The sequence below is a fragment of the Pseudophryne corroboree genome, chromosome 2 (genome assembly GCF_028390025.1).
Source record: "Pseudophryne corroboree isolate aPseCor3 chromosome 2, aPseCor3.hap2, whole genome shotgun sequence".
NCBI lineage: Eukaryota > Metazoa > Chordata > Amphibia > Anura > Myobatrachidae > Pseudophryne > Pseudophryne corroboree.
In genome coordinates, this window is record NC_086445.1 from 470,832,879 (window position 1) to 470,856,954 (window position 24,076).

Consider the following 24,076-nt stretch of genomic DNA (forward strand, 5'->3'; position numbering starts at 1 on the left):
GGTGTTACTCTTTGTTGATATATGGGGCCCTTAGTTTTATTTTAATAGTATAGTTTATGTAATGAACAAAGGATGCTCAATGACTGGGAATAAAGAGTTAAACAAAAAATTAAGCTATGTTTAACATTCTTTCCATGCTAAAAATCTCTTAACCTGTATATATTCTGCTAGTGTAAGCCTAGGCTAGTTCTTTCTGGTGTCCAGAAGAAAAACATCTGGCATCCTGGATTAATATTTCGCAATAGCTCTTCTTTTTGCCCAAGCTGCCAACCTGGCACACACACATACACACACACATACATACCCTCCCTCACTCACATTGGCAGCACTAGAGGAGTGAGCCGCGGCTCCTCCTTTCCTCAGAGGGAGGCTGGGGATGATCAGGTTACAGAGCTCACTATGGAGCAGCCAGGCAGCAAGCTGCAGACTGCAATAGCAGCAGAGGGGGTGAGGGATAGGTCACATGAAGAAAGCAACATACTGCTCCACTCCTTTCTTCTCCAGCACATGCGGCTGCCCTGCTGATCCCTGGCACCCCAGCACTGACACCCCACTCATCCCAGTGCGCAAGTGGCACTTCTAGGATTCTGAATTACCCCATAGTGTACTTGGCACCGTTATGACAGCTGTGTTTCTAGGAAGTCTGAGCTGAGGAGAGGTCTTCTGCTGCCCTGTTGGTGTGTGTGGTGGCATCTCTCATCGGTCTTTTAACCTACTCTTATCTTTCATGGAGTTATTGCTTGGCACGGATGACATGCTGTCTGAGGAGTGAGCAGAGAGGAGGGCACCTGAGATACAGATTGCTGTGTATGTGAAGGCAACTTCCCTGACCCATGTGAAGGATCCCTGCCCCGCTTGCCATTACAGCGCTACCACTGCCACTGTGTACCCGGCTGCCAGTGCTGGATGGGTCGCGGCCACTCTCCTGCTTAGCTTCCCTGCTTGGCGTGTGACAAACTCGGCTGGTCTAGATGCTCCTCGGGGCATCCTGGCTGTGCACCTCTAAGGGACCACAGAAACCATCTAAGGGGGAGGAGGAGGAGAGGAGACGGGAGAGGAGAGGAAGGAAGGAAGGGGGCAGCGGCGGCGGCGGAGGTGGCGGTGGAGGAGAGATGGACGAGTCCTCGCTGTTAGATTTGCTGGAGTGCTCCGTGTGCCTGGAGCGGCTGGACACCACTGCCCGGGTGCTCCCGTGCCAGCACACTTTCTGCCGCCGCTGCCTGCAGAGCATTGTCAGCTCCAGGAACGAGCTGCGCTGCCCGGAGTGCCGCATCCTGGTGGAGTGCGGGGTGGATGATTTACCAGCGAATATTCTCCTGGTCAGGCTGCTGGACGGCATCCGGCAGAGACCCAGGAGCAGCCCCAGTGGCAGTCCCACCGCCAGCGGGCATCACACTAGTAGTAACAACAGCAACAACCACAGCAGCAACTGTAACAGCCCGGGATGCTCTGCCACAGGGGGCACCTCTGCCAGGCACCCACACAGCGCCGCCTGTACACCGACTCTGAGGGACCTAGCTGCTGCCAGCCAAAATGCCATTTTGCTAGCCAAGGTATGTGCCATGGGGGTCACACTAACGCTGTGATTTATGGGTGCTACCTGTTCTACTGATGCCATACCAGTCAGCCGGTACCCTGTACTACAGTAGCTGTGTCTGTATAGTGGTGGGGGAGGGATACAGAGGTTCAGCTATTTATAAATGCTGCAATAGACAATAGACTACACGTGAGTAATGCTATGTACTGTCATCCATGCCAGGGGTATTGCACAACAGCACAGATCACCCTGCAGGGTCAGTTATCACCTGCATTACCCTTACCCCCTGCTAAATGCTGATATCATGCATGTGCAGAATATAATATAGTCTTATTAATCAGTTCCAATGTTAGCTAAGTAGTAAATACTAATGCAGAGTTAAGTCTTGAACTTGCACCACAAGATGGACCTACCATAGCTTAGTAATGACCCTCTGGAAGTATAGAGGTTACATTTTATTATACATATAGAACTCCATGGCAACTTAGATTATAGTAAATTGCATGCTGAAATGGGAGGTGACTGTTAAATCATACACTTGAATAAAAATATGCTGTAAAACATGATTTTGTGTTCTCTTAGATCTATGACTCACCAGCTTTTGTGGAACTACAAGCCCCACAATGCCCTTTCAGCGGGGCACACTGAGAAATGTAGTTCCACAGCAGCTGGAGAGCTCCAAGCTTGCATTAGAAAGGAACACCTCACTTTCACCAGTGATATGAGGCAAGCTACAGTAGCCTTCTATAGCTGCTTACAAACATACCTAACACATTCCACACATCACTGCATGGCACAAGTGTGTTTCTGAAAATACAGAAAATGCACGCCCTTCATCCTCAGAGAGTCATCCCTCATTAATATCTCTTTTATGATCTCCCAAAAACACATCTGTCATGTGAGGATTGCCTTACCTAATGATATATTTATCATGCTCGCATATGTCCTCCTGGAATCATTACAATATGTTTGTTTTACTAAGCCTGTCATTTTGAATCTGTGAATTATTTTGGGTAATGTTTGAGGCTCAGTGTAACCTATCTGTATTTGTTCAAAGTTTGTCAGAGCTGCTGAAAGAGAATGACCAAGTCCGAAAATGTTTTGATAAATTAATAATGGAAATGTATTTTGCTGCATAACCCCTATTAAATAATGTTGCAAAATAGGATCTTTGAAAGCAGTATTGAATTCATATATGGATTTTTATTGTGATGCATTTCATTTTATCTAGAACACTGTGACTAAAAATTGTTTAGTTATTTAGTAGATAAATAAATGTTCATGGGGGTATTTCTGAAAGCATGGCGAGAGATAAACCAATCAGCTTGTAAGGGCGGTACCCTATTAGAGGCGATCCGTTTTTTGTGATACCCTGATTTTTGACTGATGGCCATTATCGTGGTATGCAATTAGAGGCCATTTTGATTGGCCGAAAAACGGACCAGTTATCGTGCGATAACACATGGGATCCAGTATAAGCTCCCGATCTCGTGTTATCGCGGCTCCGACAGGCCACTTATCGCAGGTGGTGGTTTGGAGTGCCTGAGGCACCCGAAGCATAATCCCCAATAAGTGCCGGCATTGGGGCTAATATGATAGCATCCGGCCTCCGGTAACCCTATTAGCAGTGGTATAGTTTTATCTCTCTAGACTTTATCTCTCTCCATACTTTAATATATAACCCCCTAAGGCACATTTATTTGTCTATTAAATAGCTAAACATTTTTTAATATGTGATGATGCTTTCTGTGCTTGCTTATGATTATGCAGGTACTATATGGTGTTTTGAAATATTTATGTAATTCCTTTAGGTCTAGCCTATCTAGTCTGTTAGCATCCATTATCTCTGTTTGTTTAGTCACAAAGTATCTTACAGTATTTTATATTGATAGATAGATAGATAGATAGATAGATAGATAGATAGATAGATAGATAGATAGATAGATAGTAGATAAGTAGTTATAGTGTTACTGCATTGGTATCTATTCTTGAATAGCATATACTGTAGCTGACTAGTTGACTTTGTTTTCCATTGTCTTATTTAGCATGCTGCTAAAAATTTCCATTTACAATGTTAGTGGGTCTGAACTTGTTTTCAAGAAAACATATATATATTTGACTATATCATGGCAAATGTATGAACTACTGTGTCAGTTCTGCTGAGCCCAGTGCTGATGACATGCTAATCTCTGATATTATGCTGTTGTAACCTCCATGTTGATATTATGTTTGGAAACTAAAAAGCAAATACCAGGTCAGATAAATTGTGTGATATGTTTACTTTCTCAGTTCAGCCAAACTATGGATTCTCATTTTAGGAGAAAAGGTCTAGACATATTTTTCTCTTGTGTTCTAGCCAAGTGTATGAGCACATGAAAGCGTGTATGAGTGTAAAACATTCTGTTTGCATCATTCTGCTTGCACCTACACACGCCAGTACAACTGAGTACTACTTCCATGTGCATGTAGCCTCAAGCATTATTGTTTCCGGTTGTCAGCTGTGCTCGTGTTAGCAACATAGAAACAGAGAATTTGATGGCAGATAAGAACCACTTGGCCGATCTAGTCTGCACTAAACACATGCACACTGAAGCGTGTGGTTCAAGATGTTTGTTGGTAAAGTGTATCTGACTATGGATTGGTTACAGACTACAGTATATGTATTAAATATATCACTCTTGGATGCAGGCTTGGATTGGCTCACAGGGGTACAGGGGAAACCACCGGTGGGCCCCGCTGCCTGGGGCCCCACCTCCTGCTCTTAGGATCAGGTTCTAGACTATGCACTTGAATTATACATTATACATATGTTACCTTATACTGGACTGTGGTGTATTTTCTACAGTGCATTGCTGTTATTAATCTGGTACATTATCATGCATGCAGCAGCTGAATTTACTGTATATATTTATGAAGGGGCCCAGACATTGCACTCTCTAATGGTTAGTCAAACCAATGAGGAGAGGACTGGCTACACCCCTGACATGGGCCCCTACCACTGCATTCCCACGGTGGGCCCTACATGCCCCAGTCCAACACTGTTTGGATGTGCTGCCGCACTCTGATACATGCATGAGGCTGAAGGCCTAAGACTGGTATATCTGTCTTATAAAATGGCCCCTGTTGTGACAAAATAGTGTGAAACAGATAGAGAACAGAAGGAGACTAGAGATCAGAACAGGCTATTTAATTGTAATTATTTTAATTAATAAACATTTAACTGGATGTAAGTGAAACCAGGGATGTTTGCGTTAATTGAGAAATAATGCACGGTCCTGTGACATAATGGGCAAGATTCAAATGTATTTCTGATCGGCAGCCACGGAGCTATTCAAATGTAGCTCCGTTCGGGCACGATTGGCTACCGGCATCTACATTTCAGCACGCACCCGCCTATCATGCAGTGCCCAAGAGCCGCTGGCATAGGCAAGCCTAGGAAAAACAAAAAGAAAATGGTACACAGAGAAAAGACCAATCCTGTGCCCTCAGTAAATGATAAAAACTAAGAATAGAAAAATGGGTTAGCTTAATCTGGGCCCTCCAATATACACTAATCAGGAGTCTTAGTTGCTTATTGGGGGATCCACCTTTTTACGTGTACAAGGAAGACTCTGAAAATATTCCCTTTCCTCTATTTTATGCCACATAATACAATCACCTCACAGTTACAAATAAAATCTTTCATCTGCCTTTGAAACACCTGCTCTTCCCCAAATGAGATCATTGTACTCTGAAAACCTCCACGTGCTGGCAGAACCCTAGACTCACTTGTGCAAGCTGAGGGACACAGTGGGTCCACAGCTGTATTCAGGCTGTGGAGGGGTCATTTTCCGTATGACCTCTATTGATTTTCATAAACTTATCAAGGATGCATGTGACAATGATGTTGTATTGTATGCACGTGAGTGTGCAGTCATAGACAACGAATAATAACCAGGATCGATATCGCCCTAATGCCAATAATTGCTTTGCTCATCAAAAGTTATCTGTTGTCGATCTTGCTGACACTTGTTTTTTCTTTGTCAGTGTGAGAGCTTCCACGTCGAGATACCTATTTCTGTGTTTTTCAAGACAGCAATTTCTCTCCAATCACAGTCTGGTGCTCCAGCCAGTGAGCATCTTCTGAAGAATGTATAAACTAAAGGTCATGTTGAATTTTGTATAGGGACTTAGGGGGAGATTTATTTGAGCTTGGAGAGAGAGAAAGTGGAGAGAGATAAAGTACTAACCAATCCGTTTCTACTTATACAGTGATAGCACATTATGGTATAGATCAAACTATATTGTGTTACAGGTTGAGTATCCCTTATCCAAAATGCTTGGGACCAGAAATATTTTGGATAACGGATGTTTCCGTATTTTGGAATAATTGCATACCATAATGAGATATCATGGCGATGGGACCTAAGTCTAAGCACAGAATGCATTTATGTTTCATATACACCCAGGGCCGGCAACAGAAATTTTGGGGCCCGGTACACTGATATCTCTGCGGCCCCCCCTCCCCCTCAGTCCAAACCCCCTCTTGCCCCCTGACTCAAACACATCCCTCCCTGCATGTGCCAATAAATGTATTCATGAGTCTGATCTCATCTGACATGCACATGCATGCATGCAGATGCATCCATTTATACAGAATGCAGATGCATGCATGATGTGCATAATGTGCCTGCCTGCATCCCGCCCCAAACCAATCCTAAAGCCCTAAACCAAACCCAAATCCTATTCCCTATACATGTATTGTATGAACTGAGAAAAGTCTTACCAGCAGGCTGCCTGCAGCAGCAACAACACAGTCACACTCACAGCCGCCCGCCGGCGCCGCGGCGCTAATTGACCAGGCTCGCCTCGCTTCCCCAATTCCTATGGCACTCCCTGTCTGTCCCGGCCGTGCCGCTCCTGCTTTGCGCTCCGTCCAGCTCCTCACTCACACAGCAGTCAGGGAGGCCGCGTGCGGTGAGGACTCTGGAGGGGTGGTCCGGATGGCAGGATGACAGGTGACCTGGGAGCTGGGGGCACTGAGGGGTGAACACAGGACTCCGGAAGGAGGGGGGCGCGCACACTGGAAAAAAAAATCAACCACACAGCGGGCGGCTGCCGCGATGCCAGGAACAAATATATTATTGTTTACAGTTATGATGAAATGCAGCCGCCGCTGCCCGCACCTTGGGGCCCCTAACGACGACGGGGCCCGGGCCGAGTGTCCCCTTTGACCCCCCCTGTCGCCGGGCCTGTATACACCTTATACACACAGCATGGAAGTAATTCAATACATATTTGGAATAATTTTCTGTATTAAACAAAGTTTGTGCACATTGAGCCATCAGAAAACAAAGGTGTCACTATCTCACTCTCACTCAAAACATTCCGTATTTCGGAATATTCCGTATTTCGGAATATTTGGATATGGGATACTCAACCTGTATTACAATATAACACATCTATAATCAGCAAAGGTATCAGTACAATCTGTTAAAGTCTGAAAGCACGCCTGTTGTTGCTATGAGTGCTGCAAAGGTGGAGGCAGCACAAATGCTTGAAAATCTTATATTTTAAAGAGCCCCCTACAGTAACAAGATAGGACAGAGTTTCCGTTAGGTCGCTTATCTGTGTACGGCCAAATATGATGGGGCAGTACCCAGGAGACTTCTATTATGTGACATGGTACAACCCAAAATAGCAGTTATAACCAGATTCTGTAGTGTAGCTGCCTGAACCTAGTGGTATGAATTAGTATGCCTTGCTGTTCAATTTTGCTTATATGCTGCCTACACTGATCTTAGACTTTAGTTTTGAGCACCCTGCCTTGATCTCAGCCTGTATCCATTTTTAGTGTATCAGCAGCCACTATCAAGTGTTAGTTACTTGAGCCTGCATGATGTGTATGTGACATAGGATTGATAACATAAACGACCGCCTGGTCTATTCAAAAATCATTACACTTCTCAGGATCTCCTACACCTTCTGTTAATTCTTAAGATCTGCCACCAGTATGGTTTTTTCAGGAGCAACTCACTCCAAGGGATAAATGTAATTGGGTCCGAGGTGCTGGAGGTTTGGACTTCGGGCGAGAATGCCCGTATTTTTAAAGTGGCAATAGTTCCAAGGCATAACCACTGGATGCTTGGAGACAACGTCATCTCCAAGCTCTCCTGAGTTCGCCAGTCAGCTCCTTTCAGGAAAGACCTGGTTATGCCTTTCATACTGCAGTCTACCCTGGTTGTACCAAGAATAAACACTGGGCGCGACCCAGGTAGCGAACCAGGGATGCATGACCCAAGTCAACCTTTTCACATTGAGCCATGACCTGGGACACGTCGGCTTGCCCCAGCAATAACCTGGGTTCTCCACTTGGTGTGACATGGCTATCACAGACCAAGCTTATAAAATTGACTTTAATATGAGAAAATACAAATCTAAAAGATTATGCAAAAACAATGACAAAAGTATATAGGGCCTGATTGAGAGGTGGTGGCTCAGAATGTCTGTCTCAGCTAAGACACAAGGGCTAGTACAACTGCAAACAAATTCGCAGTCGCTGGCTGAGACACACCCAGAAAATGCTCACAACTTGCCTGCGTTTTTACAGCCATCCCCAGTACCTCCCTTTAAATTGTCACTACCTGTCACTCACTTTGCGAATAAAATCTTCACTGCGTCTAATCAATTGCGGCATGTGCGCAGTGTGACAAACAAAAAGTTCAACTGCCTAAACAACAGCACTGTGGCCACAACTGAATCAGGCACACATATATATTATTAGAGAAATAAGTTCTGATAAAACAAATTGAAGAATTAACAGAAATTTGCAGGGAGACTCTAGAAGTCCAGAGCAATTCCCAATGCCATTTTGGCTCCAAAAGAATTGAATACCTCTGTACATTTCTCATGCCAATTTATCCCTACCTTGGCTGTCAATTGAGCTCTTCTTTTGTTTTCAGTGTAGATGTAAATTAGCCAGGATTCTTCTTATACTACGTAAACACTGAAGCGATGGTCATTCGTTCTGACATCGGAACCAATGCCCTTGAGCCCAGATTCTGTGTACTGGAAGAAGTTTTATGAAGGACAGAACGATCATGTTCCCTCCTTCATAAGCATACACAAGGTCGCTAGGTTTGATGTGCAATACATCAAACCTAACATCTATCACTAGCGAGCACGGGATTGTGCAATCAGCTGTACACCCTGAGGGATGTAGGCGATTTGTCGTTATGAAACAGCAAATCGTCCGACATTGCTCCAGTATGTACTCAGCATTAGAAACAGCAAGGGTACCTGAGGTGGGGCTAAGCATGCTGTCATTGAGGGAAGGAAGCTGTGACAATCTCCAGACAAGCACCATAAAAGTTGGAACAGAGTCTCCTCTCCATGCTTAACCTGGAGAGAGCTGAAAAGTAAGTACAGTGGGTAAAATAAGTATTGAACACATCAACATTTTTCTCAGTAAATATATTTGTAATGAGGCTATTGTAATTAAATTTTCTCCAAATGTCAGCAACAACCCATGCAATCCACACATGCAAATAAATCTAACCATAGATGTCATAAATTATGTGTAATAATGTGAAATAACATGGGGAAAAAGTATTGAACACATGAAGAAAAGGAGGTGCAAAAAAGGCATGGATAGCCAAGACACCAGATGAAACCTGTCAGTAATTAGAAAGCAATCCTGCACTTTGTCAGTGCAAATTAATATAAGCTGCTTCAGTGCCAATTGATGCCCTATAAAAAGGTGTCTCATTACCAAGGTGTCACACAAGTAACATCTCATGTTGGGTAAAAGCAAAGAGCTCTCTGCGACCCTATTGTCTGCGACACATACTGATGGCATTGGTTACAGAAGGATTTCTAAACATCTGAATGTTCGAGTGAGCACCGTTGTGGCCATAATCCAGATGTGGAAAGACCATCATTTCACCATAAACCAACCACAACCAGGTGCTCCTCCCAAGATTTATGACAGATGAGTGAAAAGAATTATCAGAAGTGTTGTCCAAGAGCCAAGGACCACTTGTGGAGAGCTTCAGAAAGACCTGGAATTAGCAGGTACAATTGTTTCAAAGAAAATACTAAGTAATGCACTCAACCGCCATGGCCTGTATGTATGCTCACCACGCAAGACTCCATTGCTGAAGAAAATGCATGTTGATGCTTGTTTAAAGTTTGCTGCACAACATTTGGACAAGCCTGGGACATACTAGTAGAATATAGTCTGGTCAGATGAGACCAAAACTGAACTCTTTGGATCCCATAATACACACCATGTTTGGAGGAGAAATGGCACTGCAACTCACCCCCAAAACATTATACCAACAGTGAAGTTTGGAGGTGGGAACATCATGGTGTGCAGCTGTTGTTCAGCTTACGGTACTGGCATACTTCATATGATTGAAGGAAGGATGAATGGAAAAATGTACCAAGACATTCTTGATAAAAATCTGCTACCATCTACCAGGATGCTGAAGATGAAACGAGGGTGGACATTTCAGAAAGACAATGATCCCAGACACACAGCCAAGGACACTCTCAATTGGTTTCAGAGAAAGAAAATAGAGATGCTAGAATGGCAAATACAATCATCTGACTTGAATCCAATTGAAAATCTATGAAAAGAAATAAAGATCAGAGTTCATAGAAGAGGCCCACAGAACCTTCAAAATGTATTCGTGTGGAAGAATGGGCCCAAATCACACCTGAACAATGCATGCGAATATTTTCTCCATACAGGAGGCGTCTTGAAGCTGTCATTACCAACAAAGGCTTTTGTATGAAGTATTAAATACATTTCAGTAAACGTGTTCAATACTTTTTCCCTGTGTCATTTCACATTATTACACATAACTTAATTTATGGACATCTATGGTTTGATTTCTTTGCATGTGTGGATTGCATGGGTTGTTGCTGACATTTTGGAAAAAATGTCATTACAATATATGGCCCCATTACAAATATATTTACTGAGAAAAAATTTGATGTGTTCAACACTAATTTTACCCGCTGTATGTATGATGGAACGAATGAGCTTCACTTGAACAGGGTAGGCCCAGAATTTACAAGAAACCATAATTCTGCCACTATCTAGCTTTTCGATCAATGCTGCAGTTAGAGTGTACTATGCATAAATCTTCCAGCCTCCCTCTCACATGACATCTTCATAGACAAATAATTACCCCACCAGCTGGACATTGCACTGGATTCCCCCCACACGTTAATTTGCAGGTCACCATGGTAGGTTAATAAAAATCAATTTATCATACATTTAATAAATATTAGAGATGAGCAAGTTCAGTTCTCAGAAAACCGAACCCTACCGGACTTCACCACCCGAGTCAGGCTCGGGTTTTCCCGCCTGACTCAGAAACCAGAACGAGGCAAAACGTCATCATCCCGTTGTCGAATTCTGGCAGGGTTTGGATTCCATATAAGGAGCCACGTGTCACCCCCATTTTCACTCCGGCATTGGAGAGTATAGAGAGAGGACGTGTCTCCGTCTTCAGTGTCCTGCATCAGTTCAGTGGTAGTGTCTTGTGCTGCATCAGTCCAGTCACAGTGGTGGTGTCCTCTGCTGCCGTATCTCCATTGCTGCTGTATAAGTCCAGTCCAGTGGTGCTGTGTTGTGCTGCATCAGTCCAGTGGTGGTGTATTGTGCTGCATCAGTCCAGTAACAGTGGTTGTGTCCTCTGCTGCCATATATCCAGTGCTGCTGTATAAGTACAGTCCAGTGGTGCTGTGTTGTGCTGCATCAGTCCAGTGGTGGTGTCTTGTGCTGCATCAGTCCAGTCACAGTGGTTGTGTCCTCTGCTGCCATATGTCCAGTGCTGCTGTATAAGTCCAGTCCAGTGGTAGTGTGTTGTGCTGCATCAGTCCAGTGGTTGTGTGTTGTGCTGCATCAGTCCAGTGGTAGTGTGTTGTGCTGTATCAGTCCAGTGGTAGTGTGTTGTGCTGCATCAGTCCAGTGGTAGTGTGTTGTGCTGCATCAGTCCAGTGGTAGTGTGTTGTGCTGCATCAGTCCAGTCACAGTGGTGGTGTCCTCTGCTGCCATATGTCCAGTGCTGCTGTATAAGTCCAGCCCATTGCAGTGGTGCTGAATTGTTCTGCATCAGTCCAGTGGTGGTGTCCCTGTGCTGCCGTATATGTCCAGTGGTACTGCTGTATATGTCCAGTGATCCTGCCGTATAATTCCAGTGATATTGCTGTATAATTCCAGTGGGAATTGTTTGTGTCGCTTGGCTTAGTCATACAGCATCATTCCACCTCTTCTACGTCTTTGCATGAGTTGCTGTGTCCCTGTGCTGCCGTATATGTCCAGTGGTACTGCTGTATATGTCCAGTGATCCTGCCGTATATGTCCATTGATACTGCCGTATATGTCCAGCTGTACTGCCGTATAAATCCAGTGAACCTGCCGTATAATTCCAGTGATCCTGCCGTATAATTACAGTGATCCTGCAGTTTAATTCCAGTGATCCTGCCGTATAAGTCCAGTGATTCTGCCGTATATGTCCATTGATACTGCCGTATATGTCCAGCGGTACTGCCGTATAAATCCAGTGATCCTGCCGTATAATTCCAGTGATCCTGCCGTATAATTACAGTGGTACTGGCGTATAAGTCCAGTCCAGTGATACTGCCGTATATGTCCAGTGATACTGCCGTATATGTCCAGTGATACTGCTGTATATGTCCATTGATACTGCCATATGTGTCCAGCGGTACTGCCATATAAATCCAGTGATCCTGCCGTATAATTCCAGTGGTACTGGCGTATAAGTACAGTGATCCTGCTGTATAATTACAGTGGTACTGGTGTATAAGTCCAGTCCAGTGATACTGCTGTATATGTCCATTGATACTGCCGTATATGTCCATTGACACTACCGTATATGTCCAGCGGTACTGCCGTATGAATCTAGTGATCCTCCGTATAATTCCAGTGATCCTGCCGTATAATTCCAGTGATCCTGCCATATAAGTCCAGTGATCCTGCCGTATATGTCCATTGATACTGCCGTATACAGTATGTCCAGCGGTACTGCCGTATAAATCCAGTGATCCTGCCGTATAATCCATTGGTACTGGCATATAAATCCTGTCCAGTGATCCTGCCGTATATGTCCAGTGGCACTGCCATATAATTCCAGTGATACTGCCACATATATATATATATATATATATATATATATATATATACCCTGGTGCAAAGCGGATTACTGAGGCCATAATAACTATGCTGGTGTTAGACGTGCGTCCGGTATCCGCCATTAGTGCAGTGGGACTAGATGAGCCAGGTGTTTGTGCTGCACACGTGTGTCACTTAGCTTAGTCATACAGCTACCTCATTGCCCTCTTTTTCTTCTTGGCATGATGTGCTGTTTGGGTACTATTTTTTTCAAGTGCCACTCCTAGATGGGCCAGGTGTTTGTGCCGCACACTTGTGTCGTTTAGCTTAGTCATACAGCAACCTCGGTGCAACCTTTTGGCCTAAAAACAATATTGTGAGGTGTTTAGAATAGACTGGAAATGAGTGGAAATGAATGTTATTGAGGTTAATAATACCGTAGAATCAAAATTACCCCCAAATTCTGTGATTTTAGCCGTTTTTATGTTTTTTTAAAAAATCATCCAGATCCAAAACCAAAACACGAAAGGGTGATTTTGGCAAAACCAATCCAAAACCAAAACACGAGCGGGGAATTAGAACCAATACCAAAACACAAAACACGAAAAATGCCCGCCGAACATCTCTAAATAAACAAGGTTTTATGTTGCCCAATATCATAATCACAACACATAAGTACAAATATAGCAAATAAAAATAAACCTGATACATTGCAAATATAAATTAATAGCGATAAAGAACGGAACACTACATTGACAACCATTAACAGAGATAGTATACCACAAATAACACCATCAAGGGGAGAGGGAATGGGGAAAATTGAATTACTGAAAGAGAATAGAGCATACTTACCTACCCTCCCGCATTCAGCGGGAGGCTCCCGTTTTTTAACTGAGCCTCCCGCTGCCCCGCAAACCGTCCCTGTCCTCCCGGTTTTTCAATTTTTTTTTGTAAATATGGACTGCGCATGCGCCTGTCCCAAAGTGCCGGTGACGGAGGCGGAGCTCTGATTGGCAGGACCGTAGAGCAAGTACGGGTGCCCCTAGGGTCCGGCTCTGGTGGTGGTTTGTGGAGAGCTGCTGGCGGGTGGAAGGTGCAGTGCCGCTGGCGGGTGGAAGATGCAGTGCCACTGGCGAGTGGAAGGTGCAGAGCAGCTGGTGGGTGGTTTGTGGCAAAGCGGCTCTGCATTTGCGCTGTTACACGCCGCTGCCCGTCTATGCAGAGATCGGGCAGCAGCACGCAGGACAGCTCACACAGCTGAGCCTGCAGCGGGAGGAAGCGCCAGGAGCCGGCTAGCAATAATATAAACATGCCGCTCCGTTTGGGCGGCCGCTGGCAGAGCAGCTGAGTAAGCTGATTTGAGCCAGCAGCAGCAGGGAGCGACAGAACGGATGCGCGTCTGGCAATAGTAACCTGCCAGCGTGCAGAAGGGAGGAGGGGGGAGAAGGAGGAGAGAGGCTGCCTCTAACGCTAACTGGACCAGCTGCTGCCAGTAACAAATCTGGGCTCTGGTACTGGGTAAGGGCTACATGCCCAGATGCAGCAGTTCCTCCTCCCTTGGGCACTATGCTGCCACCCAGCCACCATGTCCCGCCTAGATCCTCCTGCCTATGATCTGGGTCCGCCGGCCTCCCTCAGTGACACCCTGCAGCTCACCTCGATGTTGATTGCACACAGTGTGGTGAGTAACCTGATAGCCCTGTATGTGACCCCCTACCTGTGTGTGTGACCCCCTGCACCCCCTACCTGTGTGTGAGCCCCTATACCCCATACATGTGTGTCTGAGCCCATGTACCCCCTACCTGTGTGTGTGTGTGTGTGTGTGTGTGTGTGTGTGTGTGTGTGACCCCATGTACCCCTACCTGTGTGTGTGTGTGTGTGACCCTTTGTACCCCTACCTGTGTGTGTGTGTGTGTGTGTGTGTGTGTGTGTGTGTGTGTGTGACCCCATGTACCCCCTACCTGTGTGGGTGTGTGTGTGACCCCATGTACCCCCTACCTGTGTGTGACCCCATGTACCCCCTACGTGTGTGTGTGTGTGTGTGTGTGTGTGTGTGTGTGTGTGTGTGTGTGTGACCCCATGTACTTCCTACCTGTGTGTGTGACCCCATGTACCCCCCTACCTGTGTGTGTGTGTGTGTGTGTGTGTGTGTGTGTGTGTGTGTGTGTGACCTCCTGTACTCCCCTACCCCTGTGTATGTCACCTTGTACCCCCCTAGTCCCCCCAGTGTTTGACACCCTGTATCCGCTACCTTTGTGTGTATGTCACCCTATACCCCCATCCCCCGTGTGTGATACATGGTGTGTGTGATACCCTATACTCCCTAACCCTCCCCCCGTGTGTGACACACTGTACACCCTCTACCTCTGTGTGTCACCCTGAACCCCCCAACCCATTCTCAGGGGTAATACGGGTGATTATATTTTTGATCTGTGAGCGTTGTTAAATTTGCTTTTTTTAGTGTAGTTTGTCCCCAACCTTCCTCTCCCTACTCATACCTTCTGTCCGTGGTTCCCAGTCAGCAACCCCCAACTCCTCTGTCCCCTGGTCACAGTACATCACTCCACACCCTTTGCCCCCCAATCAAAGTCCATCACCCCTAAATCTCTGCCTCACAGTCACAGCCCGGCACCCATAATCAAAAATATTATCACCTCTGTCTCCTGGTCACAGAAACCTCGGCCTCACAGGCACAGCCTGTCACCCCACACCCTCTACCCCTGATCACATGCTATCACCTCACAGAATTTGCCACCCGCTCACAGCCTGTCACCCCACACCCTCTACCCCTGCTCACATGCTATCACCGCACAGAATTTGCCACCCGCTCACAGCCTGTCACCCCACACCCTCTACCCCTGCTCACATGCTATCACCTCAAACAATTTGCCACCTGCCCACAGCCTGTCACCCCACACCCACTACCCCTGCTCACATGCTATCACCGCACAGAATTTGCCACTCGCTCACAGCCTGTCACCCCACACCCTCTACCCCTGCTCACATGCTATCACCTCAAACAATTTGCCACCTGCCCACAGCCTGTCACCCCACACCCACTACCCCTGCTCACATGCTATCACCTCACACAATTTGCCACCTGCCCACAGCCTGTCACCCCACACCCACTACCCCTGCTCACATGCTGTCACCTCACACAATCTGCCACCTGCCCACAGCCTGTCACCCCACACCCTCTACCCCTGCTCACATGCTGTCACCTCACACAATCTGCCACCCGCTCACAGTCTGTCACTCCACACATTTATCTACTTGACACAGTCCATCGCCCCACAACCTGTCCTCTTGTCACAGTCCGTCACCCCACAACCTCTGTCCCCCAGCCTGTTACCACATAACCGCTGATACTTTTAAATGTATTTTGTGTGAATCTGGCATTTTAGTGTAGTTTTATGTGGATTTGGCTTTTTTTTTTGGTGTTTTATGTTCATCTGGTATTTTCAGTGGATCTGGATGTTTTCAATGTATTATGTGGATATGGTATTTTTTCAATGTATTTTAATTTGGATGTATGTTTTTTTAATGTAGGCCAGAGTTTCACATACTCCGCCATCCAGTCCAGGTTTTAAGGATAGCCATGCTTGAGCACAGGTGACTTAGGGCCTAATTCAGACCTGATCACAAAAGCAAAATCTTTCTCTCTCTTATGGGCACAACCATGTGCACTGCAGGTGGGGCAAATGTAACATGTGCAGAGAGAGTTAGATTCGGGTGGGTTATAGTGTTTCCGTGCAGGGCAAATATACTGGCTGCTTTATTTATACACTACAATTTAGATTTCAGTTTGAACACACCCCACCCAAATCTAACTCTCTCTGCACATGTTACATCTGCCCCCCCCCCCCCCCCCCCCCCCCTGCACTGCACATGGTTTTGGCTGTTGCGATCAGGTCTGAATTAGGCCCTTAATTAGTAACTCAGTCAATTTGATTTAACTATCTGGACACAGGCATGGAAATACTGAAAACCTGGACTGTAATGTCAGAGTTTGGGAAACTCTGATGGGACCCATAGTAGCGGTGTCATCAGTTCAAATTAAAGGTGATGAGATCAATCATCACTCTTCAAATCGATGGCGTGCGACTGTGGCTACATCTCAAGCTATTTTCTGCTGGCTGTGCACAGCATGCTGGGAGGAGGGACGGCATTGTCTGCTAGGGGCACCAACAAAAATCTTGCCTAGGGCATCAAATTGTCTAGGGCCAGCTCTGCGAGTGGGGCTCTGATATATGAGTGACAGCGCTGCTGGGTACGTGAGGTTTTTTTTTAAAACTTGTTGTAGTTCTTCTTTGTGAAAGCCGGAGTGACAGAGAGAGGCGGGAGGAGAAGCAAGACAACCTCTGGGACTCAGGTGAGGGATCTATGAAGGGTGATATAATAGGTATATTATAGTGAGTAGGGTATGCAGGGTGATATAATAGGTATATAGTGAGTAGGGTACAGAGAGTATATACAATATATAGATATTATATCACCCTCTGTACCCTACTCACTATTTACATATTATATAACCCTCTGTATCCTACTCACTATATACATATTATATAACTCTTTGCAGTATGTTGCTCTTCGTACTGTAGTTTTCACCTGCCACTGCAGGACACAATCCTTAGTGGAAACAGACACGCCCATGGGTGGAGCTAGACACGCCCCTTTGGCTGGAACATGACACACCCTCTCAACGGCACTCCCTCAATCTCCCTGAAACTACTTTTCAAAAGTAGGCAAGTATGGAATAGAGAGAAATAGATGTTTATGATTCAGTGGGTTATTTATCATAGCATGGAGAGAGATAATGGAGAGAAATAAAGCACTAACCAATAATCTCCTGTCATTTTTCAAACACACCCTGCAAAATGGGAGTTAGAAGCTGATTGGTTAGTGTTTTATATCTCTTCACTTTACCTCTCCCCTGCGGTGAAGCAAGCCATCTGCTTTAAATAATGTAACATTTTTACAGCAAACTCTTGCCAGTATAGACAAATATATCCCACAGTGGTATTAACAAAGTTTATTCACTGTGGTATCACATGGGTCATACATTCATACATGATCTTTAACATATGAGTGTGGGGGGGGGGGGGGGGTACTAACCAATCAGCTCCTGTCATTTTTTTACACAGTCTGTAAAATATAAAGCAGAAGCTAATTGGCTGCTACTTTGTCACAAACAATTTTATCTCTCTCCGAGCTTTGATAAATACCCTCCTTAGTAACAGCAAACATATAGGAACTCGCACATTTATTACAGTACATCTAAGCAAACACAATGAAACATACAGGCTTTGCATTGTTTATTTACATGCGATCGTAAATAGGGATATCATATGTGTACAGTGTAATCCCCCAACATTTGAACAACACTTTTAGTTCTTTGGGTTACAGTGTCATACAGTATACGGTAATCATGCCTTTTCTTTGTTTATGAGCCAAATTATACTGTGTGTAAGCTGTGCCTCCACAGTACTTAAAAACACTTGATAGGTGACATCATGCACCCACAGTGGTGCAAGTAGAATTTTTTTTTAGTGGCACTGATAGTAAAAACGGGCGTGGTTACATGTCATGAGGGGGTGTGGTCAAATGAAACTAGGGGTGTGGCTACATGACAGTAGGAGCATGGCCACATTATGCCACAGACTGTAATGCCCCTTACACATAATGCCAAATACCGTAATGGCCATTGCGCATTATGCCAGACACTGTAACACCCATTACACATTATGCCACACACCGTAATGTCCATTACACATTATGTCACACACAGTAATGCCTTACATATTATACCACACACCGTAATACCTATTACATATTATGCCACACACAGTTATGCCACTAACACCATTTTATGTCCCACACACAAAAATGCCCCTTATAAATTATGCCCCAGCAGTGGTCTGGTGGTACTGAGTACCACCACCATATTTCTTAATGGTACTCCGTACCACCCCGTACTACCCTACTTTCAGCACTGTGCACCCATGATCTATTTGCGCCCAAGGAAACCACCAAGGTTTGTCTAATGGTAGCGCTGGTTTTAGCTGATTAACACAAAGTTTTAATAAAATATTTAAATCAAGCAGGAATGCCAGTGTAGTATACTTATCTTGTTTAGGAATAATGATGATAAATAAGATATTTGCAATGCATACAGCTACTATCTTATTAGGTTCCAGTTCTTTCTTAAGACAGGTGTCTTACTGCAAATGGAATTATTAAATGCAGGATGACATTGTTTCTATTGCATGAACTTATGTCTGGTCCACTCATCAATCATAATATACAGTTGCAAGAAAAAGTATGTGGACCCTTTGCAATTTCCTGGATTTGTGCATAAATTGGTCATACAATGTGTTCTGATCTTCTTCTAAGTCACAACAATAGACAAACACAGTCTGCTGAAACTAATACCACACAAGCAATTATATGTTCTCATGTTTTTATTGAACACACCATGTAAACAATTCACAGTGCAGGTTGGACAAAGTAGGTGAACCCTTGGATTTAATAACCAGTGGACCCTCCTTTGGCAGCAATAACCTCAACCAAACGTTTCCTATAGTTGCATATCAAACCTGCACAACGGTCAGGGGGAATTTTGGACCATTCCTCTTTACAAAACTGTTTCAGTTCAGCAATATTCTTGGGTTGTCTGGTATGAATCGCTCTCTTGAGGTCATGCCACAGTATCTCAATTGGGTTGAGGTCAGGACTCTGACTGGGCCACTCCAGAAGGCGTATTTTCTTCTGTTGAAGCCATTCTGTTGTTGATCTACTCTTGTGCTTTGGGTCATTGTCCTGTTGCATCATCCATCTTCTGTTGAGCTTCAATTAGTGGACAGATGACCTTAAGTTCTCCTGCAAAATGTCTTTATAAACTTGGGAATTCATTTTTCCATCGATGATAGCAATCTCTCCAGGCTCTGAGGCAGCAAAGCAGCCCCAAACCATGATGATCTCTCCACTATACTTCACAGTTGGGATGAGGTTTTGATGTTGGTGTGCTGTGCCTTTTTTCTCCACACATAGTGTTGTGTGTTCCTTCCAAACAACTCAACTTTGGTTTCATCTGTCCATAGAATATTTTGCCAGTAGTGCTGTGGAACATTCAGGTGCTTTTTTGCAAATTTCAAACGTGCAGCAATATTTTTTTTTGGACAGCAGTGGCTTCCTCCGTGGTATCCTCCCATGAACTCCATTCTTGTTCAGTGTTTTACGTATGGTAGATTCGTCAACAGAGATGTTAGCATGCGCCAGAGATTTCTGTAGGTCTTTAGCTGACACTCTAGGATTCTTCTTCACCTCATTTAGCATTCTGCGCTGTGCTCTTGCAGTCATCTTTACAGGATGCCCACTCTTAGGGAGAGTAGCAACAGTGCTGAACTTTCTCCATTTATAGACAATTTGTCTTACCATGGACTGATGAACATCAAGGCTTTTAGAGATACTTTTCAGCTTTATGCTTGTCAACAATTCTTAATCATAGGTCTTCTGAGAGCTCTTTTCTGCGAGGCATGGTTCACATCAGGCAATGCGTCTTTAGAATTGCAAACTCAAAACTGGTGTGTGTTTTTTATAGGGCAGGGCAGCTTTAATCAACACCTCCAATTTCGTCTCATTGATTGGACTTCAAGTTGGCTGACTCCTGACTCAAATTAGCTCTTGGAGAAGTCATTAGCCTAGGGGTTCACCTACTTTGTCCACACTGCACTGTGAATGTTTACATGGTGTGTTCAATAAAAACATGAGAACATATAATTGTTTGTGTGGTATTAGTTTCAGCAGACTGTGTTTGTCTATTGTTGTGACTTAGATGAAGATCAGAATACATTTTATGACCAATGTATGCACAAATCCAGGAAATTCCAAAGGGTTCACATATTTTTTCTTGTAACTGTATTTCTACAGTAGTGAGAAAATAAGGTACAAGCAAAGACTTTGAATTGAAATATTGTTTCTTCATATTTTAGCATTTGTTGTACTTGATGTGATGCTAATTAATTGCTTGGTTCAGAAAATTCCTAATGAGCTTTGAAACCTGTGTTGTCAAATAACCAAATGAACAACATCCAAAGTCAGACTACTGTAGTCAGAGTATGCAGATCTGAGCAGGCTGGAATCAAAAGATTGCAAACCCAGAGCTCTTGCTGAAAGGGCAGTGTGGATAATTCATCAAATATCTCTTCTTCTTCTTCTTCTTGTAGCCAGACTATGCAGACTCTCCAGGCTACCACAGCTGATTGCAGCTCAGCATTTTCCTAGGAGGAAATTGAGTTGAGTAGACAATCCCCTTTGGAAAATGTGTTTAAAGATCTAGGTCAGTTTGAAGCCCTTCATCGTTGGGCGTAAGGGTTAAAGCAAATCATTAGTCTTTCTGACAGATACAGATGCAGCAGATCAAATGTGATAAAAACAGCATATCCTGGTATATTGAATGTGTGGCACAACTTGCAAGTGTGTGAGACCCTATATGGTATTTTAGGACCTATTATTGTATTTCTCAAAAAGAAAGTTTTTCTATTGCCGTTTCTCATATTCTCATTTAACATTCCCAATCGATTTTTGGCCTGAATCTGCGAACTGTGAACCCCATACATTGCAGATTTATTTGCACAATCATCTGCAAAACGCCAAATTGCCCCGATTGATTGCTGATGTGTGTGTGGGGGGGGGGGGGGGGGGAGGGGGCCTTATTACCATCCTGAAACAGGTGCTTGATAAATAGGGAGAAGCTGGAATTAGGGCTCTTTCATGGGCCTAGATCTTATTAAGATGTTTCTTATGATGTGAAGACTAGTAATGCATGGCTGATCATACAGTACATTCACTTCTAGTAACGAAATGAATATGTCATGCTTACCGTAAGGTTACTTTGTCTTTGTTACCTTGCTTTACAGTATTGATTATTGTGGATAGTAAATTCTGAGAGCTTCAATGAAGTTATAGATTGACCCGAGTTCAAGATTATAACTTCTATTCAATGCAAGTTACTTTCGCAGAATACACACTGCCAAAGTAAATAGCATCTGGCGTTCAACGGGAAGTTTGTACAAGTCAGACATTAGCTGCATGCGTGCTATTCATCAGTATTAGTAATGTAAACCAGTGTCTTCCCCGTTTTTGCTGTATTTATTATATAAATAACCGGCTTCAAACAAATCCTATTTAATTGTGTTTAAGTAAATCGTAGAATATTTTCTGGATGTTTGGATAAATAAATAGAGGTTGTTGAGACGAGCTGATAAAACAATAACGGGATAATGTGAAAGAAGATATACTGGAGATGTGGAATTGTCTGATTTAAATTATTGCTGCTTTTTCTGCTTTAATTGATAGAACTCAGGAATCCTGATTTATGGGTAGTTTTCCATGGGTTTTGTATCTATCAGTGCCCACAAGTCTTTTTGCAGCGGATACAGTGTACACTTTTGTGTATATTCAGTTGCTTAAATCAGGCTGTTCCTCTGGAGGCCCATGAACTTTTGTAACAAAAAGATAAAAGAAATAACCTATATTATACATACTACCAGCTATATAGTAATAATGTCCAGTGGCACCGAGAGGGGAAGGGGGAAATGGGTACAATTTACCAGGGCCCATACCTCTACGCCTGCCCTGCCCGCATCCTAGCGGGAACACTACTATCAGAAACATACAGAATTACTCCAGATCATCAGTAGTAGAAGTGTCTCTTTTTATAGGAACCATACTGAACCATACTTTGTATGGTTTGCATTAGTTCCATGTGCAAAAATTGAGATTACGGTTTTAGATTTGGTGGCATGAAATAATGCAGTTTGATGTGCAGTTTTTGTAAATTGCACATAAAAATGCCAAAGAGCGTGCAGTTTGGTGAGCCGTATTTCGTTCTAATCCTCAGTAATAAGCTCACTCCTAGTGCATACAGGGAGAAATAATCATTGATATCATTGTAAGTTTGTGGAGAAAATTCTGTACCACTTAATCATATGAAATAAGTGGTGTGTGTTTCTTGTTTGTGACCTGTATGCACACATCACCAGACTGTAAGGTCTCACAAGCAGGGCACTCTCTACTTTCTGTCTAAATCTCCTTAGTAACCTCATATGTTCCATACTTGCCGATCTGTAAAATCTCTTCTCTGGGAGAGAGGAAACTCATCTTGCCACTGCTGGTCGTGAAGCGGGGCCGGGCTGCACATCAATAGTCCCTGGCCCTATAATGTCACAGTTAGGCTACATTACATGTATTTGTGTCATTTAGCCTCCATACAGCAATGCAATTCCCTGTATGATTTCATTCTGCCTGTCTCACTAGGAAGCAGGCGGGATGCGGGAGATATGGCCACACTTCCGAGGGGGCCAGGGGACTGCATGAAAAATCGTGAACCTCCCGCAACTTGCAGGAGAGTAGGCAATTATGACTGGTTCACTTCTTCAGTGACTCTCTGACACCAGACACCTTTGTGGCGCCTTACAAATAAACAGTTATGATGATTATTATCCATCAGAGTGTGTGTGCGTGTGCGTGTGTCCGTGTGTCATTTGGTTGTTCTTTATGCATATGAATTGATGAATGTGTATGAATACTTGAAAAAGTACCAAAAAGTTGTAAAATATTTAGCAGATTTTCTTCAGTTTCTTTTTGACATCTGTTTTCAATTAGTCATCTCGATGAATGGAGTGTTGGTTTTTCAAACCATTCCAAGTACTGACATCTTGGGATATTTTTAATATGTCTGGATTCTACTTTGGCAGAGTATCCAGAAGCATCACAGTGGAATGCATGAACAATTATTTATTGGAAAAGTATTGTTTAGTGCTTGTCTGTTTTTTAAGAGGTGACTCTTTGGAACTTGTCAGTTTATAACTTTATATACTGGATATCTAGATAAGTATATTCAGAATAGACTAATATATTGTAGATAATAATTTGCAAGGCACTGTTTTTTGGCAATTAATAAGCATATTCCCCTCCAGGTGATCCCAGAGTAGAGATCAAATGGGCAAATCCCCGGGCATTGCAGCCCATCCTTGCTGCAAAATACTGGATCCAGGAGATTGGTCAGTCTATATACAATAAAGAGATGGACACAGTGGTGCTGAGATGAGGGGGGGATGGGGAGTGGGTACTAATTACCAGTTGAGAGAGACAAAGGTCCCTCTGTGCAACTGCTGCAATCCCGCGTGTTTGTTTTTTTGAGAAGGCGTGGCCACACCATCGGATTTGGCCACAGCCTGCTTTAGTACCCGGCCTGTTCCCACTCTCGTCAGAAGTCCATGTGGCATTTAAAGATTATGGGGGGGTCATTCCGAGTTGATTGTAGCTGTGCTAAATTTAGCACAGCTACGATCATCTTACATGACATGCGGGGGGATGCCCAGCACAGGGCTAGTCCGCCCCGCATTTCAGTG

At 44.1% G+C, this 24,076-nt stretch overlaps 1 protein-coding gene across 4 annotated transcripts in view; it reads left to right on the forward strand.

The window, feature by feature from the left end:
* The first annotated feature begins 377 nt into the window (after positions 1–377).
* The window catches only part of SH3RF3 (SH3 domain containing ring finger 3), an 868,906-nt gene continuing 845,207 nt past the window's right edge, over positions 378–24,076 (forward strand). For all 4 annotated transcript variants that reach the window (XM_063953826.1, XM_063953827.1, XM_063953828.1 and 1 more), the window contains exon 1: positions 378–1,553. In XM_063953826.1, coding sequence (XP_063809896.1) covers positions 972–1,553 — 582 coding nt within the window. In that variant the 5' untranslated portion in view covers positions 378–971. The remainder of the gene's footprint in view (positions 1,554–24,076) is intronic.